This window comes from Pelecanus crispus, chromosome 10, assembly GCF_030463565.1.
Source record: "Pelecanus crispus isolate bPelCri1 chromosome 10, bPelCri1.pri, whole genome shotgun sequence".
Taxonomy (NCBI): domain Eukaryota; kingdom Metazoa; phylum Chordata; class Aves; order Pelecaniformes; family Pelecanidae; genus Pelecanus; species Pelecanus crispus.
Genome location: NC_134652.1, coordinates 5,788,888 through 5,811,222, shown reverse-complemented (window position 1 = coordinate 5,811,222; position 22,335 = coordinate 5,788,888). Strand labels below are relative to the sequence as shown.

At 37.9% G+C, this 22,335-nt stretch overlaps 1 protein-coding gene across 8 annotated transcripts in view; it reads left to right on the top strand.

Annotated features, from left to right (window-relative positions):
* PLEKHA1 (pleckstrin homology domain containing A1) overlaps positions 1 to 20,936 on the top strand; it is a 39,807-nt gene extending 18,871 nt beyond the window's left edge. Inside the window, exons 4-13 of one of the 8 annotated variants that reach the window (XM_075717379.1) lie at positions 1,322 to 1,367; positions 3,481 to 3,578; positions 6,166 to 6,297; positions 7,957 to 8,100; positions 9,108 to 9,176; positions 12,801 to 12,865; positions 13,707 to 13,770; positions 15,015 to 15,104; positions 16,226 to 16,300; positions 18,463 to 20,936. In XM_075717379.1, coding sequence (XP_075573494.1) covers positions 1,322 to 1,367; positions 3,481 to 3,578; positions 6,166 to 6,297; positions 7,957 to 8,100; positions 9,108 to 9,176; positions 12,801 to 12,865; positions 13,707 to 13,770; positions 15,015 to 15,104; positions 16,226 to 16,300; positions 18,463 to 18,792 — 1,113 coding nt within the window. In that variant the 3' untranslated portion in view covers positions 18,793 to 20,936. Of the gene's footprint in view, positions 1 to 1,321; positions 1,368 to 3,480; positions 3,579 to 6,165; positions 6,298 to 7,956; positions 8,101 to 9,107; positions 9,177 to 12,800; positions 12,866 to 13,706; positions 13,771 to 15,014; positions 15,105 to 16,225; positions 16,331 to 18,462 lie in introns of all 8 variants that reach the window. The other 7 variants (XM_075717382.1, XM_075717381.1, XM_075717380.1 and 4 more) reach the window with 7 other exon arrangements.
* Positions 20,937 to 22,335: the final 1,399 nt, after the last annotated feature.

The window sequence follows — 22,335 nt, the reverse complement described above, 5'->3', positions numbered from 1 at the left end:
AGAACAGACTAATTACTGTGTTATCTAGGTTTGTTTTGTGATTTCAAATGGCAGCTCTTTGTGCTGCATAGTGTTAATATTTCTGAACTGTATGTTTCAGTTCTTTATGAGTATTTGAATTCCAGTTCGTCTTGGAGAAAAGACAGGCCATTTACAAAGTGGAAGATAAGTCTTTGAGTGTGATAATCTGCAAGTAATAATGATCTTTAATAGATAGAAAAATTTCTAGAAAATGTTTAGTTCATTGCAGTCTATATGCACTCACTTCCAAATATGTCTGAAAGAAAACTGTGAACTAAAAGTTTCCATGGTTAAATTTGTAGCAGATACTGCATTAACAAATAAGTGGAGAAAAATGATTGACATTCTCTTGTCTTTCTGCTTGTTTCTCATCCTTCCTTTCTTTTCTTGTTGTCATATTGCATCTTCCCGCTTTCCTTGGGTTTTTTTCTGGTCCACCCCCGCCCCCCCCCCCCCTTGTAAAAGGTATCATTGGTTCTGGTTATAGCATGAGTACAGAAATGTCTGTGGAGACCTGCTTTGTGTCCTTCCTGGTTTCCTTCTTCTAGGCTTACTTTGCCCAAAACCTCACAGTTGTCATCTTAAGAAATCTGAAATCTTGTTTCTGACTTTTAACGGGAGCAGGGGTGGTCACCTGTGCCTTTGCACCTGTGCGCACCTTTGAAGGCTGCTTAAGCGTGCCTCCTGTGCAGATGCTGTGTCTGACTTTCCATAGTTCTTCTGGTTACATAGTACGTGGGGTTTGTTTCTGGCCAAAAAAGAGGTTTTGATCTGAGAGACTGCTTTGCCTTCTCCCCCACCCTTGATAGAAGTGCTCTATAATGTAAAAATGTCAACGCCTCTCTCAAAACAGGACACACGCTTCTCTCTTCCCCCAACACTGCAACATTTGAGACACTCCTGAAGAAAAGTGGCTATTATTCTTTTTATGTTAATGAACCAAAATACAACTGATGTCCTTGACAGTATGAAATGTCCTTGATTTTTTTAGTTCAGTTGAGACACAGAACTTCAGAATGCAAGTAGAAGTGTTATGCTTTCAGATTTCAACACTTGTCTGGTAGTGAATCCTTAAACTTAAGGAATAGGAACATATGGCTCAAGCTGTCTTAGCATAGGTTGCACATCATGAATGGAATTTTATGTAGTATTTTTTGTTACATCTGCATATCTTTATACCTAACAAGCTTGCTATGCTGCTAATCTTCAAATTCAGCCACTTGAAAGAGAAAAGAAATTGTGATACCTGATGTATATTTTGTATGCGGAGTGATATTTATAATCTTAATTTCCCTACTAGGTTAGCGATGCAACTAAGCTAAGGCCAAAGGCAGAATTCTGTTTTGGTAAGTTCTTGCATATGGCACGTGCATCAAGTACATTCTTCAGAAATTTGAAACAAAGCTAATGTTCTGCAATTCTGTTAGTAGATACAGTTGGTAGTGTATTCTTAAAAATAGCTTGTATTCGCTGTTTCTTTTTTCGTATGAGGGAAATGTTGGCTTCTTCATAAGGTGTTTGTAGCTTTTCATATTGCAGTTTAATGAGGAGTAGGTGAGAGCTGTTTTTCAGATGTTTGAAATTTTTGAGGCATTAATAAGCTAATCAAAAATGATGGGTGTTTTCAGAAATATGGCATGCCTGTCAGCTATGAAGACAAGTAGTTTAGGTATTTTAATCCTTATTACTGATAAAGGAGTTGATATAAGTGACCTAGAAGTACTGTCAGCCAATGCTCTTACGTTAAATTTCAGCCTCTATTGCTGCACCGAAGAAGGTACCCCAAGCAAATTCTTTTTCTAGGTTTATTGATACTTAAACTTGTTTAAACTTGAGTAAAACTTTAGATAATCATAAAAGCCCCTTATGGTCTTTTTTTAGATTTTTCTTATAAGTAATTTGTCCAGAATTTACTGTAATTGCAGATTTTTTTGACAAGCGATTGGCATCCACAAAAATATGTGCAGAGACCAGACTCAGCCTCTGCTCTGTTTATGAATAACCATTCTTTATGGCTGCATTCACGTAAGAGTTTTAGCTCAGATGAAGGTACTGAAAATGCCTGAAGGTTTTATGAGAATTAGTTAAGGTGTCCTTTGCCATGTGCGGTGTTGTACAGGCCCAGAGAAGGCAGCTCCACCAGACTTTTGCAGTCACTGTGGTGGAGCTCGTGAAACATTTGGTAAATCGCCCCTGTGTGTATGGCTGCAGGAATTCCAGACTAGTACCTGGCGTGTCAATTCAGTGCCATCTACAGATTCCTCTGCACATGCATGTGTAGAGGTGTTCGTCTTCATCAGTTGTAAAGTTGCTCTTGTCAGTGGGCCAGCTCTAAAAAGCCTTAATTATCCAAGATGCTGGCTGAAAGCTTTTAATGTTTCTGATTTATTAAAACATTTCTGATAATTTTTAGAGGAAAAAAATTACATTTATTGTCTTTTTATTTAACTACATGGAGTTGTTGTTTCAGTCAACACATTATACAGTTCTGTATTTTGAATTTATATTTGCATCTAATAATGTTTGCTTCAAACCATCCACTTTGGGGACAAAAATTACGGAAGAGTAAAAAGTATCTGTTTCTGGCATGTGTTTACTGTTAGCGATGACCTGAAGAACTGTTACGTTACAGGTAGAGCAGCGAAATCTGTTCAGACTTTAGCTGCAATGTTTCAAAGTTCTGGGAAGGTTTCAATCAATGCTCGCCTTAAGACTGATTTCAAGATGAGTTCTTAGAATGTGTGAGAAAACTAGCTGTGATTTTTTTTTTCTTTTTTTTCTTTTTTTTCCCACTGTTAGACAGAAATATGTTTGTCCTTTTTGCATAAAAGTGTGCTAGGTAGATATATAAACTCACTAAAAATACGCTTTCTCTGCCAAGTCACTAAAATGAAGCTTTTATGTTCTGGTTGTTTTAAAGTTGTTTGGTCCTGAGCATCACATACTTAGTAATCAAAACTGATTTTTCCACAAATTGGAAAAAAAAAAAAAAAAAAATTGGTGGTCATAGTCACATTAATGAGTTTGTTGCAAAGGATAACTGGTCAGAGGATTAAAAGGAGAAATTGTAGAAGTCCCCAAGTATAAAACTTTGTTGCTTAGGAAAATTGAGAAAAGGGAAATGGAGCTGTAGAAAATTCTGATAACATTCAAGGCTTTATTTGTATGTAATAAAAATTTTTTAACAAATTCTGTATGATGCTGTTTAAGTGGAAAGCTAAAAAAAAAAAAAAAAAAGAAAAGAAAGATAGGATTTCTTTTTTTTTTTTTTTTTTTTTAGAATAAAGCAAGCCTGTCAAGTGGATGTATGTATCTTAAGATGACTTTCTAAAAAGAAATGCAGCAGAGAGCTTAAATACTTCAGCTGGATTTTCCATCTGAAATCAAATCTTTTTATGATGGTGTTAAGTTCGCACTTAAATGTCAGTGTTTTTAACTTTTCATAATGGTTTTTAACAGTTATGAATGCAGGGATGAGAAAATACTTTCTACAAGCCAATGATCAGCAGGACCTAGTTGAATGGGTAAATGTTCTGAACAAAGCTACCAAAATCACAGTAAGTGGTTTAGTTGATATTTAGTAATGCTTTCAAATGGTGACTGTCTCAAGGTGCTTAAATGTAACCTTTGTCTCCAGTTTTTATACTAGAGTAGTCTTTTTATCTCTACAATCAAGTCTTGGCTTGGCTTTCCAAGGCTTGGAGAAACTGTAAAGAACTCCCCCTGAACTGGAGTTTATTTTACTTTTTGCTTTGAAAATTGGACAGAAATGTGATTATCTTTTTTCATTATAGCATATGATGGTTTCTAATAATTTAAAATTAACCATACACATTTTAATATTAATTGAAATATCCAGAAGACAGTTGCAAGTAATGAAAGGTACACATACATTTGCCTGGTGTCAAAAGTTTTCTTGAAGTATCACTAAAATAATGAGCACATACAACATGCCATGTTCCAAAAGGGCTCTCCTGACTTCAAGTAAGATCCATTAAAAGAAACATTAATGCTTTCTTCTGATAAGTGTTAAGTTACTTTTCTGGTTTGTACCAGGACAGCTTGTTATCGCATGATAGAAAAACTCGTGTATTACCTCAGTCTTTTCAGGAGGCAGAAGTTACGGTTTTGTTTTCTCTCCAGTTTTGGGGAAGTGATGACATGAACCGTTTTGAGAGCATACCCTTACAAAGAAGGGGTTCTGAGCATGGGTGCACACATTTGTATTTGTTGTCAGTAACTTTCTAATTTTTAGGTTATCTAAGAATGTTTCTGTGAGTTGTTTTAATGTAGCCCTTTCTTTGGAGTTATAAAAATGTTGCTACTAATAATAAATAAAAAAACCAGAAATGTAAAGCCTTCTCACTTGGGTTTTTCATAAGGAGGACATGCCACAACCAGGGTTGAATTGTTTCCAGTTCAAGAAATAGGGTGAATAAGGAATTAATTGCATCAAATCAGAATTCAGTCTGAAAGCTATTTGTCATATGTTTAACTTGCATTCCGAATGGCTTGTGAAATCATTAGTATTTTTTGTCTTTGAAGGAACAAGCCTTTGAACTGTAAATCTGTTCAGAGGTTATTTAGTATGGCCAATTATTTAATCAAATAATAAGATCATTCAATTATTAACTTTCATATGAGCATTACTTGCTGTAGCTTGTAACCCTCCAAGATTCGTTGCATTTTTTTAGTACTCTGAGTGCTGATAATTTCAAAATAACTATGAACCTTTGCAGTCTAGCACATAGTGTACCTATTTGAGTACTGTTTGAAAATGCGTTCGTATGAGAAGGTGTTTGTGGCTTTGGTCCGTGGCATTTTTAAGTAGGAGTTTGTGACGGCTGAAGCACGCATAAAGCTGTAGCTATAAGCCCCTTCTCTTGAAAGGTCATGATCTGTGTGCGCCAGGGAATGTCTTATCTTTCAGCGCCGGACTTGGCTGTGAATGCAGGCACCTTTGACCTGTGCTCGCAAAGCTGGGCGTTGTGCAAGGCTGAGGGGATGGTGGAAGTGAGAGGATGAGCCTGACGCCACAGCTGAGCAAGCTGCTGAGTGCCACCTTCACCTGGCCAGCTGTCCTAGGCTGCTCTTTCTGCTCTCAGGACTGTTTGTGCTTCTTTGCAGGCGGGTTTTTTGTAAAATAAGCAGTCTTGGGCATAGGAACTAGAGTCACAGCAGCCTATAAAGTAGCTTTGGTTTTGTGTAGATCAGCTCAGTTTTGAGTTTTGAATGTGCCATAGTCTTGTGTGGTACTTCACTGTATGAAAACAATTCGCCTGTCCCTTCTTTCTAGAGGAATTTAGATGTCCTGTGTAAATATCCAGTGGGTTGCTGGCTAAGATATTTTGGTGTGAGACTCTTGATCTCTCCTTGTTTAAGTCACTTCAAGTTTACTATAGTAATATTAAGGGTGAAAGGAGATGATAAATGAAAATGTCTTAGGTAGCCAGTTAGTGCATTTCTTAGGTTACAGATGTTTACTTCTTGCACAGACTTAGAAATTTGAGACAAGGTTTTAGATCAAAACACTTATTGGTGAAATTAAATTCCTGCGGTGTTTTGATTCCTTTAGTTCCACATTTGAGAGAATTAGGTAATAGTTAATGATAGTTAAAAATAGGTAGTTAGGGTCATTTTGGACAGAATTTAGTAATATATAGGCTTAATGGAGGCAGTACACACAGTCTTTGTGCCAGGTATTGGAGCATGAGTATGAATGTCATACTGGTCAGGCATTGTTTGACGAAAGTCTCAATACTGTAGCCCTGTGTTTACAGCCTTACTGTGCTAGCTCTACAGGCACTGGTGCATCTCCAGTGTAAAGCACTTGTTACTATAACTGAAAGCAAGTGAAAAATAAAGAACCAATTCTTGTACATATTAGCAGATCAATTATAGCACTTAGAGCAAAGCTGGGAATTGATTTTTAGATTTCAGGACACCTGGCGAAATGTCTTTATTGGCACCAGTTTTCTTCTGAGAACTAGAGCATAGCTGTTCCAACAAATTTTCATGTAAGCTATTTCTAGCCTTTTACAATTAGAGAACATTTGTTAAATCCTGCTGAAGACAAATTAATGTAAGATTAGGGCTTTTTTAGGTCTTCATAAAACTTATGTTATTATCATATTCCACTTTCAGGTACCAAAGCAGTCTGATCCTCTCTGTCAAATGGATAATGCAAATCGTCAAGCTGAAAGCCCAGGTGGAAAGAAGCAAGTCTCTTACAGGACAGAAATTGTTGGCGGTGTTCCTATCATTACACCTACCCAGGTAATACCCTTAAAACAAGTGGGCTGTTATTCGATAGAGGAAGCTTTACTGTTTGACAGGTGAGAATAGGTTATGTATCACAATATAGCTGTCAGCTTCTCACCTTGCTCAGAGGACTTATACTTTGATGTGCACCTTAGTGATACTGACTGGGGTTTTTTGAGGATTTTATTCCCTTTATACAAGATTACAGGGAATTACACGAGACTATAAGGAATTACTTGAGTATTGAGGTTTTGCTCACAGGTAGCGGTTAGTATGCTGAAAACGTCTTTTTGTGTGTGAAATGAATTGGTGTTAATAATGCCAAAGTTCTGTCTTTTTAACTGCCAGGAAAAGTGGGCAAAAAAGGAGGTGATTAAGTCAGCTGATCATATATACACTATGTTATTAGAGGTAGTAAGGATGACAGCAGATTAAACTGTTGCAGAAGGGCCTTATGAAATGGCATGTGTGGACAAATGAGATGGCAAGTGAAATTCAGTGAAAATAAATGTGATGTAAGGGATTCTGGGTAAAACAATCCTAGTTTTTATAGAAAATACTAGATTGTGAAATAAGCATTTCCACTTAAGTGAGAGGTAAGAGTTACAGTCATACTAGGAAAACATCATCTTAGCATTCAGTAATAGTGGAGGAAAAACCCCACAAATATTAGGAGTTACCAGAAAAAGAATAAGGAGCATAACAGAAAACATGTTTGTTGCTGTATAAATCCTGTAAATGACCAGACCTTGATTACTGTGTCCAGTTTCGTTCTCAGCTTAAAAACTAGAACTGGAGGGTTCAGAGAAAGATTTCAAGGATGGTTGGTCCACATGGAATGGTCTCCCTGTGAGGAACAATTGAGTAGGCTAGGACTCCTCCATGTGCAAAAGAAAGAACTAAAGGAGGATGTAAGAGCTCTACAAAATCATGATTGCCCAGAGTGGATGGTGTAAACTGTCTTTTCGAGTATGATAGCTATGGGCTTTTAAACAAAGCTAATGGTGTAACCTGGTGAAACAAAGGGAAGGAGTTCTTCTTTCAGTGAGTAATAAAATGTAAGGTACTCTTGCCAAAAGATGGCATGGATGCAAGAAAATTTCCTGAGTTTGAGGGACTGGACAAGCTTGTGGAAGAAGAGTCTATGCAGTGTTAAAGATGTAGACCTGTATCTCTTTCTGGAAGTTCCCTGAGCTGAAAATAGTTACAGATTGGATGAATACCATGTAAATGACATGTATACACCTGAACTGCATTTAAAATGTTGGTGAATTCTGATGTGTCTTATGGTCCTAGAAAAGCTTTTTGTTTGTTGTAGCCACCTCTAGTGTTTTGCCCTTCAAGTCACGTTATGGGTTTGCACTAAATACATGCATGTATCTTGGGTTTAGGTCTGTAACATTCTTCATTGAGTCTCTGTCAATATTGTTTGAGAATACTCAGCACTTGCTTAGTTTAGTTCCTAAATGGATCTTGCAAGTACTCAACCAAAGCCCTTGGAGAGTCTCATTAGTTGTCTCAAAATCAGCTGAAGTATTTTATCCTTTCAGACAAATTGGAAGTGAGATTTGTGAGCATGGGATGATACAGTTATTTCATATTATAACTAGTATAGTTCTTCTTTGACCTTTAGAAAAAACTGAGAGTATTCTCAACTTTCCTGTTTTCTTCTAGAAAGAAGATCCCAGTGAGTGCAGTGAAGCAGGTGATAGGAATTATTTGAAACGGTCACAAAGTCACATTCCTTATTTTACTGCTAAGCATCCCCCAGATAACGCTATTATCAAAGCTGGCTACTGTGTAAAACAAGGAGCAGTGGTAAGTATTTGAGGTCAGTGTGTTTCATTAATCAAGAACAAAGGTCCTAAGGTGGTAGTTGTACTTACCAAGTAGATGATTAAAAAAAAAAAAAAAAAAGACGTAATTACCATTAACTTTAGCACTACTGACAATATCAAGGATGGCTAAAGATAAAACTTATCCTCCAGTAGCATGTAATTTATGTCTGTATTACTTCTTTTCATTACTTTCTTCAGTGTTATGTTGTTGGAGATGTTTTGGAGAGAAGTTGTGTGGATAGAGACTTTCACGTTATGGTTAGTGCATGCAACTAGGAGTTGTTCCTTTCTACAGTTATGTAGGGATCCTTATTTTGCTTGCTAGAAGCATCTGAATTAAGGCAGAAGTTCCATGTCTGCATGCCTTTTAAATCACTAAAATGTTTAGAAAAAGCTAATTTTTCACTTCGGAGGAAGAATTGTACAACTTGTCACGCTGATTAACAGAAGTGGAACAATTCATATGATGCCTTGCTAGAAGAAGAGACATAGTTCAGATTAAGCAAGATATGCATGCTTCGTGAGTTCTCAGACTCATTTTATCTTGGATGATGATGCTTCTTCTTGTAACATTCCTTTTTTTAGTTAAAAATAAACTAGAAACCTTTAATGGGCTGTCTTTTAACATTTCTTCCTGGGTGTCTGTGTTGCTGAGTTGCCACAGATTCAGTGGAGATTGAAAAATTCTTGCAACAGAAAATAGTAGCTTCCAGAATGTTTAAATTTTAAGTAAATTAATTAAGTTTTTAAAAAAATAAAACTGCGCAGAGTCTTGCAGAATTATTTTGGGGGCACTATATATATATACACAACACATCTAAATAAATATATGTAACAAAAATTATAAATATAGGTTAATAATTATAAATAATTGTACAATATATATTATAAAGACAAACAATATATATAATATATGAATAATATATAACATGTAAGTATATTTGTGGTTTATATGTAAAATATATAAATATTTATTTTTCTTAACAGATGAAGAACTGGAAGAGAAGATACTTTCAGTTAGATGAAAACACAATAGGATATTTCAAGTCTGAACTGGTAAGTTTCCGAATACGTGTTATTTCCCAGTGACAGTCGCAAGAAAATCTAAAATATGCTTGTGTGGTGGGTTGACCCTGCCTGGACACCAGGTGCCCACCAAAGCTGCTGTACCACTCCCCTCCTCAGCTGAACACGGGAGAGAAAATATAATAAAAAGCGTGTGGGTCAAGATAAGGACAGGGAGAGATCACTCACCAATTACTGTCACAGGCAAAACTGACTCAACTTGGGGAAATTAGCTTAATTTATTACCAGTCAAATCAGAGCAGGATAATGAGAAATAAAAACCTAATCTTAAAACACCTTCCCCCACCCCTGCCTTCTTCCCAGGCTCGACTTCACTCCTGATTTCTCCACCTCCTCCCTGCCAGCGGTGCAGGGGGATGGGGAATGGGGGTTGCGGTCAGTCCATCACACGTCTCTGCCACTCCTTCCTCCTCAGGGGAGGACCCCACACATTCCTCCCCTGCTCCAGTGTGGGGTCCCTCCCACGGGAGACAGTCCTCCACAAACTTCTCCAGCATGGGTCCTTCCCACGGGCTGCAGTTCTTCACGATCTGCTCCAGCGTGGGTCCCCCGCGGGGTCCCCAGCCCTGCCAGCAAACCTGCTCCAGCCTGGGCTCCTCTCCCCACGGGGCCACAGCTCCTGCCAGGAGCCCACGGGGTCCCAGCCTCCTTGGGGCGCATCCCCCTGCTCTGGCGTGGGCTCCTCCCCGGGTGCAGGGGGATCTCTGCTCCCCCGGGGGCCTCCATGGGTGCAGGGGCACAGCTGCCTCGCCAGGGGCTGCACCAGGGGTGCAGGGGAATCTCTGCTCCGTGCCTGAAGCCCCTCCTGCCCTCCTCCTGCACTGACCTTGGGGGCTGCAGGGCTGTTCCTCTCGCATATTCTCACTCCTCTCTCCGGCTGCAATTGCACAGGGTTTTTTTTTCCCTTCCTTCCTAAATATGTTACCCCAGAGGTGCTACCACCATCACTGATGGGCTCGGCCTTGGCCAGCGGTGGGTCCGTCTTGGAGCCGGCTGGCATTGGCTCTGTTGCACATAGGGGAAGCTTCTAGCAGCTTCTCACAGAAGCCACCCCTGCAGCCCCTCTGCTACTAAAACCTTGCCGTGCAAACCCAATACAGCTTGTATTTGAAAAATATGCTGTGCTGCTCCTGCAGCTCTTAACTCTGTACTGTAATAACTTTTCATGATTGGGAAAGACAAAAAATTAATAGGGTGGACTTCAGTCTTCTGTTTGGAACCTGTCTGTAGGACACTGAAGAACAGTAAGAGGATATATTCTACAATCACCCTGATTTTTGTATTAGTATCTCCTGTCACTTTGTAATCACATATAATTAATTGTGTTCTTGAAACAGCTGCTCATTATGTGGGGAGACAAAACTGTAATCTTGCAATTCTTAGTTTAAAGTTAGATTTCTGTGGTGTTTTATCATATAAATGATGGGACCTTTTCCCACACACTTGTTTCACCAGGGCAGCCAAGACAGGCAAAGAACTCTGCTGTTCAGAAGCAATGCTTACAGAGTTTATTTCCATTTCATGATCTTGCTTCCCCACTAATCACTCTTCAGCCTTTTGACCAGTTTTGACCAAACGTTAAGTGCCTTCAGGCTTCATTTAAAAATGAAGTGGCTGGTACTGGAGACAGTCTGTTTTCCCCAAAAAGGAATACCACACTTAGAAAACGTGAGAAAATCTGTACCTAAGGAATGAAGTCTGAGTTGTAGAGTATTATAAATGAAGGAAAATTGAGTTTACAGGCCAACTGTAAGTTGTAAAATGTCAAGAACCCAGGCTGTTTCTGAAGAGAAGTTTTGCTTTACTTTTAATGAGCTGGAGTTTAATAGCAGGAGTTTGATCTTGCATCATTATCTTTGTTAAACTGTCAGCATAACACTATTCTGACTCATTGCCTATAATAAACCCTCTATTTTTATTTAAAAAAAAAAAATCTGAGTGCAGATTGCTCACAAGCGAATTCTAACTCAGTGAAGAATTGTACTGTGTGAGAGTATCCTAGAAAGATGGTAGAAATGCATACGCTTTTGGGGTTTCATCATGCTCCTTTCCAGTTTTAACTATTTTGAACAGTATGAAATCTTGTAGTGTACCCTATTCTTCAGGCTAGTATCCCCTTGCTGCAGTTTGAGGAAGGTACTGGACTGACCAGCTGTCAGACAACAGGGAAGTAGATCCTGCTTCACAATTTTTACTGAAATTAGGTTTTTTCCATTTTAAGAGAGTCATCCCTCTTCAGCGAAGTAAGTACTGGAGAGACAGAGAATATAGTGTCCTTTTATTGGACTATAGTCGTTAATCAAAGAATTCCATGGTTAGGAAACCTGACCATGGTAATCATGTTTCATATAGTTTTTTTAAACAATTAGGATCTGCCTTGTCTGAACCATACATGTTGGAGAGACATTTAATCTGTATTGGAAAGAGCAAAACTTTCATAGAGCACAGCCCACCAAGAAGACAACACCTGCAACAACTTAACCATATGTCCATCAGACTTTTATTTATCTCCTACAAACACAAAAAGGGTAAAGTGCTCTCTTCTGAAGGTTTCAGATGGTGAATGATTTCTTTCAGCCACGTGTGGGATCTCCGTTTTCCTAACAAACTCCTCTTTCTAATGGGAGTAGTACAAAGACAGGAAAAAAAATTCAGTAGCGATTGTTTGTCATGCCTTTGTGGTTAAGAAGGCTATGGCATGGAGGTCGTATTCAGCTAGTGGAGCATCTGACTTCTGATTCTGGAAAACTTCTTTCTATTGGACTTCAGTTCCCAGTAGCTGTAGTCTTAAGCTTGTGGATAAAGTAGTCATTCCAGAGCCGACTGCTTTTGTTTTGTCTATAAGCTGAAACCAACTGAAGTAGTAACATTGTAACATTGCTTAAAGAAAACACATTAGGAGGTAAAATCAGTTGTTGGTTGTTTGTGTTTTACTGCAACAACCACAGGAAAGTAATAGTGTGTATGACATTACGTTGTCATGGCAGAAGTGAAAGTATTTGTGTTTGAATGTTCTCACTTTTTTTCCTGTTGTGTGAAACTGTGACAGAATGGTAACACTTTTGTTATGGTAACAGAATTTTCATATGCTTTAACAATACTTGCTCTTGTACTTGCTCTTGGTAGGGTTGATTTCTTTGTATTATTTTTAATTGTATTGAGTATAGGATGCAATTAATCTTATTTAAAGCCATGTCATGCAGTACCATTAACAAAGCATCTGGTATTGTAGCTTTTCATAGCAAATGAATATAATCATGGTTTTACTGAAATAAGGTGCTTGAGGCCAGATTAAATTTTCTGATCTAGTTAGGGGAAGGGGACAGGGGTGGTTGTCTGCATTATGGTAAGGTAAATGAGTGTTTTGGGGTTTTTTACTTCTTGATTTTGCCTCCTCTTTGTTGCAAGTGCCATGGTTGGTTTAATACTTGCAAAAGCAAATTAAATTTTGGTTGATGTCACCTTTTGCATAATTGACTCCCTTGAAAGTCTCATTTACATAAGTCTGCTGCTGTCAACTGTCCTGACCTGTAGCTTTTTGACTATATTCTAGTTGTTACATATAATCTGCTGATTTTTTTTTTTTCTTTTCAGGAAAAGGAACCTCTCAGGGTTATACCACTTAAGGAGGTCCATAAAGTTCAGGAATGCAAGCAAAGGTGAGGAGGGGAGAACTGGCGTGGTTACATGGGATGCAGTACACTGCTTTGTCATGGCTAGACTGCTCATTGGAAACAGTGGAGAACTTTTTAATAACTTCAGTTGATGTATGCACGTGTGATAGTCTAATTTAAAGGACAGCAAGTAGTTTTGTGCATAAAACTGGGTTTGAGTGTTCTGCATTAGATTGTGTTTCAAATTAGTAACATTCAGTAGAATGTAAATGCATTGGACAAGGGTGGAACAAAGAAGTATCATACAATCACGAGTTAGAGATGCATGGGTGCTGTCTGATTTGAAGCAGCAATTTTAGGAGTCTCTGCTCTGCTTATAGAATCTCTAAACCTTTAGAGGACACTACCTCATGCTAAATGTCTGAATTTAGATGAGAACACTCTTCCTCCTGCTGTTTCCCTCCCACCAAATGGCTATATACTAAAGAATTAATTGCCTTGGTAGGGGTTTTTTTTAGCAGGCTAATGCTTAGGACAAATACTTTGTGAGACATAACAAAACATAAATAAAATTTTACAGAAATTTGACTAGAACAATAAATATTTTTAAACTTAACATGATATGGTTTAGAATGTTCCAATTAAAAAAAATATATATAGTAGCACGCATGCCACTGATAAACTAAAGAGTCTTAGGACTAAAATAAGTAAGAGGTGCTGGTTTTCTTTTTCGACTTGGTATTTACAAAAAAACCAACAGTAGAGTGATAAAGAAATGCAAAGGTCTTCAGACAACAAATGATCTGGTTTTCTGAACATCCTAGAGTCTTTTTAAAATAGAAAGTTGTGCTTGCTGTTGAAGCATTTTTGTGTATTTCATTTACAGTGATATAATGATGAGAGACAATCTCTTTGAAATTGTAACAACTTCTCGAACCTTTTACGTACAGGTAATTTCTTTTTTAAACTTGGGGCAAAATCAGGAGACTGCCATAGTCAAAGCAAAGAAGCGCTGCTGTTTTGCTTTTTAAGTTGTATTTAACTGCACTATGATTTTCAGAGGGAATGTGATTTTCATTATGTTTCAGAAAGATGTATATAAGAAATATTCCACATAACAGCAACTGTTATGTTGGTAGGGTATGAAAGCAATAAACAATAAATCCTAATGTGATTTTGTTGGCATTCGGGTCTTCAAATTTTGTAGGATCAACTCAGTATTTTAAACTTCTATTCTGAAGTACTGATTTTTTACGTATTGAGTTCTCAGATTCGAGTTAGTTGCCACATTAAAATAGCTACTAAAGCACAGCACCGTGTAGATTTCAGTACCTATTTGGTAATATGGATCCATATGCACTTTATTCACTGCGTCCTTACCATGTTATCTTTTAAATATTTGGATATAATGCAAATCACAAAGACTTGCTTTTCCTAGCTGTGTGGGAATGGGATGCTTGTAGTACTGGAAATAATTTTTGAGTTTCTCTCGTAGGATCAGAAAGGCCTGTATAGTCTAATACAGGCAGCGGTGCCAGATGCTGAGTTATGAGCTGTCCTGTAGCTGAACATAATTAAGTGACATGTTGCAGATATTTCTTGCTGGGTAGATGTGCTAGTTTATTAAAGTTGCAACCTAATTAGGAGACAGCTTTAGCTTTTTATCTGTCTTTATCCCAGATATGTGCACCCTTGCTATTCACTGTTAATCTATTGCGTCTTTGTTGGATTGTTGTGCTAAGTCAATGTACAGCTGACCCCCCCCAGAGACTGATTTTTATTTTACTGTAACTCTTTAGTAAATACCTCATAGAAGTAAAGTGCAACAGTGACTGCAAAGTACGGAAGTTATGTCATTGGCCAAAGTCTGCTAAGAAGGGTCAGCAGATCTCCTGTAAGAATTTCTGTGGGCTCTTTAATTTTTTTGGTTGCTGAAAGTAAAAATTTGAGTCTAAAGTATGCAAATAGTATAAAAATAGTTATTTCTTGCTTATTATTTTATATAACTATATACATATAATAGTAAATTCAGGGTAAAATTTTCAGAAATGTCTGGGTTAAGAAATGGAAGTCCCTGTGGCTTTAAATAACACACTGCTAAAGTAGGGTGAGGCTGTCATTTTAATGCAGATGGTCAGGACACTGGGAAAGTTGAGAGTTGTTTGTTAAATATAACGCATACTGTTTGATCCAGGCGGACAGTCCAGAAGACATGCACAGTTGGATAAAAGCAATATCTGGGGCCATTGTAGCACAGCGGGGACCTGGAAGATCAGCAGCTTCCGTATGTTATTCTGAACCTCAGAGAAAATGTGATTAGTTGATGTTCACTTGTGCACATGAAGTTCTAGCTGTTTTTTCCTTTCGCCTGTCCTCTATCCTGTCCTGTAGTAACGTGGCATCTTTGCATGAACTTTCATACAGACTGGCATAAAATGTTTTGTGTCTTTAATTGAGCACTTATCTTAGTCCTCCGTGTATGTAACTTTATGTGCATTGTATTGTCTTGAACACATAGATAATGCAAGCGCTAACCTAGAAAAATTCTTCTGAGTTCAGTATGATCTTTGGTCACTATGCTGCTACCAGTTTGGAAGTAAAATTGAAACTTTCTAATTCCTGCGAGGTGTTTCTGCTAATTGCTGAATTTTGCAATCAAATGACAATATCCTGATTTGGTTTTAATAACTCTCTCTACTAAATCATCATTCTGTATTGTTGATAGCTTATTGTATATGCAGATACAGATTTGGATTTAAAGTAACTTCTCTGAGAGCTCTCTGTTTGCATGAATTGGTTTTTGCTGTTGGAAACGTAGTGTGGCCACCATCTAGCATTACTGAACTGAGGCGCTGTGACAAATCTTAATATATATTTGTGAAGCTATGTGGATGCTGACATTTCATGTATACTTGCATTTAAACTGTATTGGATGTTCAGTACAAAGCACATTAACTTGTGAATAGTGAAGGTTCCTGTAGTCACAGTGTCTCCAAGTATGTCCAGATTTAACAAATGGAATACTTTACAGTTCAGATGTTCAGATGTTGCAAGCTATGGTTTTTCACTTTCTGGCTATGGGATGTTTTGTAAAAAGCTGAATATATCATTACCCCCATAATCTGAATTCTAATCATTTAAATCTGGCTTTTGACTACACATTTGATACTGTGTTTCTGTTAACTCAGTCCAAGCTGTCAATTACTTTTTGCAGCTGGGACCTGCTTCATGCTTTTAAATAAAACTTCCTATCATAAATTTTGTTTCTTTTGGGGGGAATGAAAATAGGCAGATAACTTTTCTTCATGTATGCTTTTTTTTGTGGGGCTAACTGAGCAATCTAGCTATTACTGTCTGCATCACTTCTTTCTTTTTCCCTCTCTTCTCTTCTTTCCCCAAGTATAGGTTACTCTAATCTTAGCTTTGCACTGTGTTCCAGATGCGGCAGGCCAGAAGGCTGTCGAATCCTTGTATACAGAGGTATACATCAAGAACTGGTGAATGCAGCACGTATGTGGGCTCTCATGTAAACTTGCCTTCTTAACAGAGGGCTAGGACTAAAGACTAATTTGCACTATAAAAAGCTAAAAATAATGCTACCTGTTGTCATTACCATTACTGAAAACTAACTCATAAATTATATCATTCACTTACAGGTTTGCACTGTTTTTTCTTACTTTTAAAATAATTGGAAATTAAAAATGGCAAAAACATGTATCTATACTTCAAAGCATACTATATATTTAAATGTAAGTTATGTGATGTCATTTTAATAGGAAAGTATTAAAACTAATTTGCATGAGAGTTCATATTTCCATTTTACTTTACATTTTTTTGAAACTGTGCAAAAGCAAAATTAAATTTAAGCTACCCACAAACTAATACAGATGCGTGCACACAAAAAATGCACGTCATAACTCTAGTAATTGAAAGGATAATATTGTAGCCTGATTTGCATGGCTTATAAGTCTCTGCATGAAATTATTAGTTCAAACGTAGAAGCATTGTAATGTATAATCGGTACACTGTTCAAAGCAGGACACCTTAGGAGTAATAGAGCAGCATAGTCTCTTAACTGTGAAATTGCAGTCAGTGTGGGTAGTAAAATCTGAGTATCCTTCAGTTCAGTTTAGCAAAAGGTTTATTATAAAGATCTTGTCCTAATATCCCTTACATTTATCCTATTTGTTGAACTCAAATTATTAATACTAAGAAGAATAGTAGGTAAATCACCGAATCATATGTTCTCCTAAAGCGAATGTTTTTCTTAAAGTGGAATATCAAGTCAGGTATAAAATAAGGCAATGTAAATAACATGAAATACTTCACTGAAATTGAACACAACTGAAGTTCAAAAAAAGGTTCACAGCTCCTTCACCCAGTAATATTACTTAACTTATAAAAAGAAATACGGTAGTACTTGGCAGAATCCATTACGATTCAATTTATGAATTTGCGTCATGGCATTCTAAAAGAAACTTGGAAAACTGCTGTGAAAAAATAAGTATTTCATTTAGGATGTATATTTGCATCTTGGACACACATCTGTGATGGGTTTTTTTGCTAACAAATGTGCTTGGAAAGTGACTTGGTTTGCGTACACACGTGGGTTCGCAGGTTTCTTTGGTTCATGTACTAACACTGGTGATGGCAGAAGTGGCAGCAGCTGCAGCTCCTAATGCATGCAGAGTGAAATACTCACTGCATCCCTGCACATCATTTTGATCATATCACTTCACGCTGTATCCAGCGCTGGTTTAGATAGCCCTGGGTATTTGAGACGTTCTTACAGAACTGACAGATACAATGCAGAACCTGAGGAATTTTTTGTCCTGGAGATACAGCTGTAGGTCAGGCAGGATATTCTAGGACATCTAAAATGGCGCTCTGTGCCTATGCTTTAGATATCTAAATCACTCCTAGGTAGTCTGGGAACTTGTTTCTATCAGTAAGTAAATGGTAGAAGGTTATTTTCACAGTATCAATCTTGTTAGATTGTTACGCAAAGTTCAACAGAATGGCAGTTAACAATAACAACCACAAGAAAATGTCTTGACAATTAGAAGGAATAGCTTAAAGATCAGTTTCTTTTCTAGGTCCATTAACTTTGGAAATTGTTATACAGTCTTGATAGCATGAAACAGTTAGTGGTTTTGTTTGGTCCTTGGGACAAACGGGGGAGATTGGTCCCCCAAGAAGAGGGAACAGTAAAATGTGCATTACTTCAGGATTTAGGATATGAGTGCCTGATGTATATGAATATGTTTGAATACATTTTTCTCTTGGAAAGATGTCACTTTCAATGGCCTTTCAAGTGTGTATCTTCAAAAGGTTACTAAACATCTTAGTAAAATGAGAAGCTTCAATTTGCTTGACTATATTATAAAGTCTAAAGAGCTGCTGAGCTTCATTTGAGAAATTTAATTTTCTCAAATGAAGAAACTGATGTTGCTGTCACATCCTGCTGTAAGCTCACATGTAATAATATACTGCCTTGAGAAGGCACCTGCCTCCTGCTGCTGTGGCTGATGCTTCGCTTTGTGTATTTTCTGTCTTGATTTTTTTCTGAGAGTGAAATCTGAAACTGCATCTTTCCAATATGACATCAATGACTTCATCTGACATGTGCTCTTCTTTTCCAGGAGCATACCGAGTCTTCTTCCGAACCCAACCATGCTCTCCGTTCTGCCATCCCAGCCCCAGCCACCTCACATTCCACAGCCGCTCACGGCAGCCCTCTGGCCCCAAACCCTCACGCCAAATACCCTGCCTTGGAGAAGCGAGGATTTCACGAATCTTTTACCAAGGCCAAGCCAGGGAGCTACAAGATCCAGGTTGTCACTCCAAGAGAATCAGCTTCCAAAGTGACTGAACAGGGCCTCTCGGAACCCCAAAGTAAAAATGACACTCAGGAACAGGATCTTGGCCTTGTGGATCTGGATGATGCAAGCCTTCCAGTTAGTGATGTGTAGTGATGGAAGTGTTTGGAGAATGATCCATTTGTTCGGTCCTCTAATTTCCTTGCTTGGACTTTTAACCAAAGAAAATTGTAGGAAATGAGAACAAAAAACCGGAACACTGATTTTTATATATATGTATGTGTGTGTTTCTGTGCACACATGTGTATATATAATGTGTTTGTATATTGCCTTTCAGCTGAGGGTCAGAAATGGACCTTAGCCATTTTCTCAAAGCCTGATAGTAAATCACTTACTAGGGAGGGGCCAAACTGCACAATTTAGAAGGAAAAAAAAAAAAAAAAAAAGAAAAAGACAAAACCAAGAAAGTACTTCTGCAAGTAAGCAAGGTACCAGCAACTTTTCATTCCCAATCTGGCAAATTTACTAAATTTACAGCTAATGCTATATTGTGGAGAACTTCTTGCCAACAAATGTGATTATTTAATTTCATTCTGAGCTACAATAAGATTTTAGGCATAGATGAAAATTGTTTCTCTCCGTGACTTTCAGATACCAGGAAATGCACAAAATGTTTTTTCTGTTCTTTAGGATCAACAGTGTCAACTGATTTGTTATCAAAACAAGAATTCTGAACACCCTTGAAATTCTAATTATGGTGCTGTAAAATTTCCACTTATATTTTGAATAGTCAGCCTATTTTTGATACACTCCTAAAGGTGGGTTATAACTTTTTGCACATTTGGATTTTAATGGACTGCATGTAATGGTGTTTTGGAGGGGGGAGGAGAGAAATTGGACTTTCGAATTTGGACACCTTAGATCTTTTGAACTAAGTAAGGTTTATATCTGTTACATTAGGCTTTGCAGCAATTACTTTTCTTAAATGTCTAAACGTCTTGTTTGATTACTGTTTTGAGAATGGTTTTCCTATCAGTGCTTTGTGAACAGTTCTTGTTTCTATGGTGATCAGTGGAAAACCTCCTCGTTTTAGTTTTGTCATTATTGGTACTGAACTGTTCAGTCATGCAGTTGTGGCCTGTAACTTTTGGTGCACTAATAATCTTAAGTGCCTGTGGTTTTTTTCTCACATTGAAACACTCTTGGCTTAGTTATGTACACAAACCATTCTTAATGGTTTTGAATGTTGGCTTGGAGTTGCTCTGAATAGCATAGTTCGAAGCAGCTATTTAAAATAGAAAACTTATGCTAGGGATACCAGTGTTCTGGTATTGCACCTACTAGCTGTGCAATATATGTTTTTTAAAAAAATTAGTATTATTTGTGTACACTGTGTTATGGGGCTTCAGTGATGCAATGAAAAGAACCTTTACATTTCAAACGTTGGATTAGACTGAGTGTGTACTTTTCATCGGTTTTGAAAAATGTTGCTTTAATCAAAACCCCACAAATATCTTATGCTGCTGCTTATTGTGATTCAGATTGTCCAGCTTTGTGAATACATTGTTGTCTGCTGTAACCTAAGTTACATATCATACAAGTCCATCTTCTCTCCAACTTCCAAACTGACTTCCTGCTTGAGAGATATGGATGGCTTTACCACAATAATTTGTTGATCCAAGGATCATATATAATTGGTGTCATATAAGAATGAAATGCAATCTAATTTCAAACCTTAAATTGTATCAGCACCTTCTTGTTTTTTTTTGTCCATAAGCTAACCACTGTCTTAAGGCAGTGGCGTTTGTAAATTACTGGTTTTGTTTGACTTTAGATATATGTGAAAACTAGCACAAAATTGGAAGCTACTGTAAATGTCTGAATTAGTATTTTAGGTTTTAATGTCTATAAAGATAAAACAATAGCTCTTTAAAAGCTTATTTTTTCACGAGTACGTTCTGTGTGGAAGACACTGCATTGAAATATTTTTACTGTACTCTAACATCTGCAATCACTTCTCTGGTACAGCTTTCACACTGCATGTTCATTTTATTCTGTCTTGGTATTGGCAAGGTTACACATTGGGTGGAGGTAAAGCAGCTCCATTATGGGACTTACTAAAGGCAGGGGGGGTGAAGAAAAGAACTACTGTTGTAGTTCAGTAGCAAAGGGAAATCTTTGTGGCTGGTAATTGTCAGGGTCTGCTATTTATCAATGCTTTTATGAATCTATGAAAAATGTTAAATTATTGTAGAAACGGTGTAAATATGTCACCTTTAAAATTGTCAATAAATCAGTTTGGGTAACTTAAAATAACATCTGACTGAGTTTCCTTGCACCATGCTAAATATTATATCAGAACAATAGATTCCTTTTTAGCATGTAAGAGGTCAGATTATCTCTTATCCAGCTATAATGTCGTCTTAATTCTTCAAATCTGATCAGGTTGTGTAGCCTAAGAAAGAAATCGAACAGAATGAGATGTTTTTCTTTTACTGTTCTCAGTTTCTTCTGTGGAATTTTTACATGTTATGCAAGCGAAGTCAGTTGGGTTGTTTCTTAATCAATGGAAGGGAAGAGACGATGCATAGTAGTGTCAAGCATTTGGAAACTCTCGGGCACCGTCTGAAATGGGGGGAGGGAACCCAACAAAATGTAACATTTATTTTTCTGGCATTATGGTGTCACATAACAAGGTTTCTCTCTCAAAAATGCTTTCCTGAAATAACAGCACCTATGACATCTGGAAGCACCTCACTATCAGTACAGCAGACAGTATGATCACACTGAAGTGACTGCATTTCTCAAGTCCCTTTTTCCCTTTTGTGAAGCGGCACGGTTAATTGGTCTGTCTCCACAGTATGCAAGCTTCGGAGAAAGAATGGTAGTTGAATAAGATACTTTATATAGGCTGTACACAGTTACCCAAATTCCAGTTTGACTGTGACATCTTCTGACTGAATTATTCCAGGTATGTACACATCTGCAGTTACCCTGGTATCAAAACGTGCATGTTATTGCCCCCAGCATTTTACTACGTGACGTACGACTTCTAGAGGAGTCTCTGCACTGAGTGCCTTGAAGCTTCCATTTTAACCAGTTGCGCCACAGGTCAGAGCTGGTATGAAATGTGTATGTAATTGTACCTTTGGTTAGCCCATCTCCATTTAAACTAGACATTTTCAGCTTTATCATAATGTCACTAAGTTCCAAAAGCAGCTTGATTGCAGCGGTATGGACTTGATGTTTCGGTAAGGTCATTGGTATACCAAGTTAGATACTAAACAGACGGACCCAGTCTTATAATACATGGCTCCATGGCTGATGTCACTGCCACCGTTTCGGGTTTTTTGGTAATGGGATGGCCTACATGGCACCAGGCTTGCTGGCATCAGATGGCATTCACCTTTCTCAAAGAGGGAGGAGGGTCTTTGCTCACGAGCGAGCGGGGCTCATTGACAGAGCTTTAAACTATAGACTTGAAGTGGGAGGGGGATAATACCAGGCTTGCCCGTGACAAGCTGTGGGATGACTTGCCAAAGGTAGAGGGATGGGCTGCTAGCGACGGCCCTCAGCCTGCTGCTCTGAGATGTGCTGGCTACACTGGAGCACATTTCAGGTCCTACAGAGATGAGCCAGGGGCTCCTGAGGTAATAGGAGCCAAGAGGGAAACACCAGTGAAATACCTCAAAGGAA